General features: G+C 54.1%; 1 protein-coding gene across 1 annotated transcript in view; it reads left to right on the top strand.

The window, feature by feature from the left end:
• Positions 1–1,727, top strand: part of KRT18 (keratin 18, type I) — a gene marked incomplete at its 3' end in the record, with an annotated part of 14,628 nt that overhangs the window by 3,417 nt on the left and 9,484 nt on the right. Inside the window, exons 2-4 of the mRNA XM_011964998.1 lie at positions 7–197; positions 932–1,014; positions 1,659–1,719. Of these exons, the coding sequence (XP_011820388.1) occupies positions 7–197; positions 932–1,014; positions 1,659–1,719 (335 nt within the window). The remainder of the gene's footprint in view (positions 1–6; positions 198–931; positions 1,015–1,658; positions 1,720–1,727) is intronic.

Raw genomic sequence — 1,727 nt, 5'->3', positions numbered from 1 at the left:
TGGGAGGCATCCAGAACGAGAAGGAGACCATGCAAAGCCTGAACGACCGCCTGGCCTCTTACCTGGACAGAGTGAGGAGCCTGGAGACCGAGAACCGGAGGCTGGAGAGCAAAATCCGGGAGCACTTGGAGAAGAAGGGACCCCAGGTCAGAGACTGGAGCCATTACTTCAAGATCATCGAGGACCTGAGGGCTCAGGTAAGGGGTGGGAGGGACCTCAATTCCCAGTCTTGTCTGATCCTCAAATTACACACTCCTTTGCCTCTTTCCCTCATTCCGTATCCACCCCAACCCCTACTCCACCGGGAGGGGGTTGGGCATACGTGGATTTCCATCCACTCTCCTAGCCACAGTGTCCCCTAGAGCAGCAGCTAGGCATGGGAGGGCTCTTTCCCAGGAGAGAGGGGGAAGGGGACAGGGTTGAGAGCTTTACAGAAGAAGTGGACAGCATGGAGGGAGGTGAGGAAAGTCCCGTAAAGAGGAGACACTGGCTCTGGCGGAGTGGGGACTATTGGAGGGTTAAGCGGATGTGGCTAAAGCTGAGTCATCTCGGAGTAAACAGAAGGCCTTCCTTTGGGAGGAGCCAATCCAGGGTGTAGGGGGCCCAGAGTGACCAGGTGCACTAGGGAAAAAATGCCAGGAGAGGGCCAGAAAGAAGACTTGTGAGTAGCGGCTCACTTCTGGGCAGGCAGGCCAGCCAGCTAGCCAGCCTGCTGAGGCTTCCCAAGAAGGGCAGAGTGCTGGGATCTGGGAATCCAGAAAAGGAGGGAATGGGTGGGGCTAGATGAAAAGGGATAGGTGTCCAGGGAGAGTCTCTGGCTATTCCTGGGACCAGGAAGTTTTCACTAGGATACATAACACTTTCTACACACTCAGCCCACCCATCCCTGACTTTCTATTCATGGAGCAACCTCTCTCGACAATCCCCCTAGATCTTCGCAAATACTGTGGACAATGCCCGCATCGTTCTGCAGATTGACAATGCCCGTCTTGCTGCTGATGACTTTAGAGTCAAGTAAGTTGAGGGGGCTAGGGAGCTGAGGGTCCAGGGGTGGAGCTAAGAAGGGTCTGCTCCCCAGGCTGGGTCAGGTAGGGGCTCACAGTGGGATCCTGTTTAGGTGTGGGTGGATGAGAATCGGCATCCATCAGTGTATTCATTTATTCATTTGTATAACCTCGTTTAAGAATACTGTCCTCATGGCCGGGCACAGTGGCTCACGCCTGTAATCCCAGCACGTTGAGAGGCTGAGGTAGGCAGATCACCTGAGGTCGGGAGTTTGAGACCAGCCTGACCAACATGGAGAAACCCCGTCTCTACTAAAAATACAAAATTAGCCGGGCATGGTAGTGCATTCCTGTAATCCCAGCTACTTGGGAGGCTGAGACAGGAGAATCGCTTGGACCCGGGAGGCGGAGGTTGCAGTGAACCAAGATTGCGCCGTTGCACTCGAGCCTGGGCGACAAGAGCAAAACTCCATCTCAAAAAAAAAAGAATACTGTCCTCCAAGTGCCAAGAATGGTGCTCAGGGGATTACCACCTAATTGCTGACTCAAGTTGCTGGTTCGCAATGGGCATAGAACTGCTCTTAGTAGGTGGCACGAGTTGAGAAGGTTCTGGATCAGAGATAGTGGCCCCTCTGAACACCTCCACTCCTACAGGTATGAGACAGAGCTGGCCATGCGCCAGTCTGTGGAGAACGACATCCATGGGCTCCGCAAGGTCATTGA

This window comes from Mandrillus leucophaeus, unplaced genomic scaffold (assembly GCF_000951045.1).
Source record: "Mandrillus leucophaeus isolate KB7577 unplaced genomic scaffold, Mleu.le_1.0 Scaffold118, whole genome shotgun sequence".
NCBI lineage: Eukaryota > Metazoa > Chordata > Mammalia > Primates > Cercopithecidae > Mandrillus > Mandrillus leucophaeus.
This window is presented reverse-complemented; position numbering and strand designations above follow the sequence as displayed.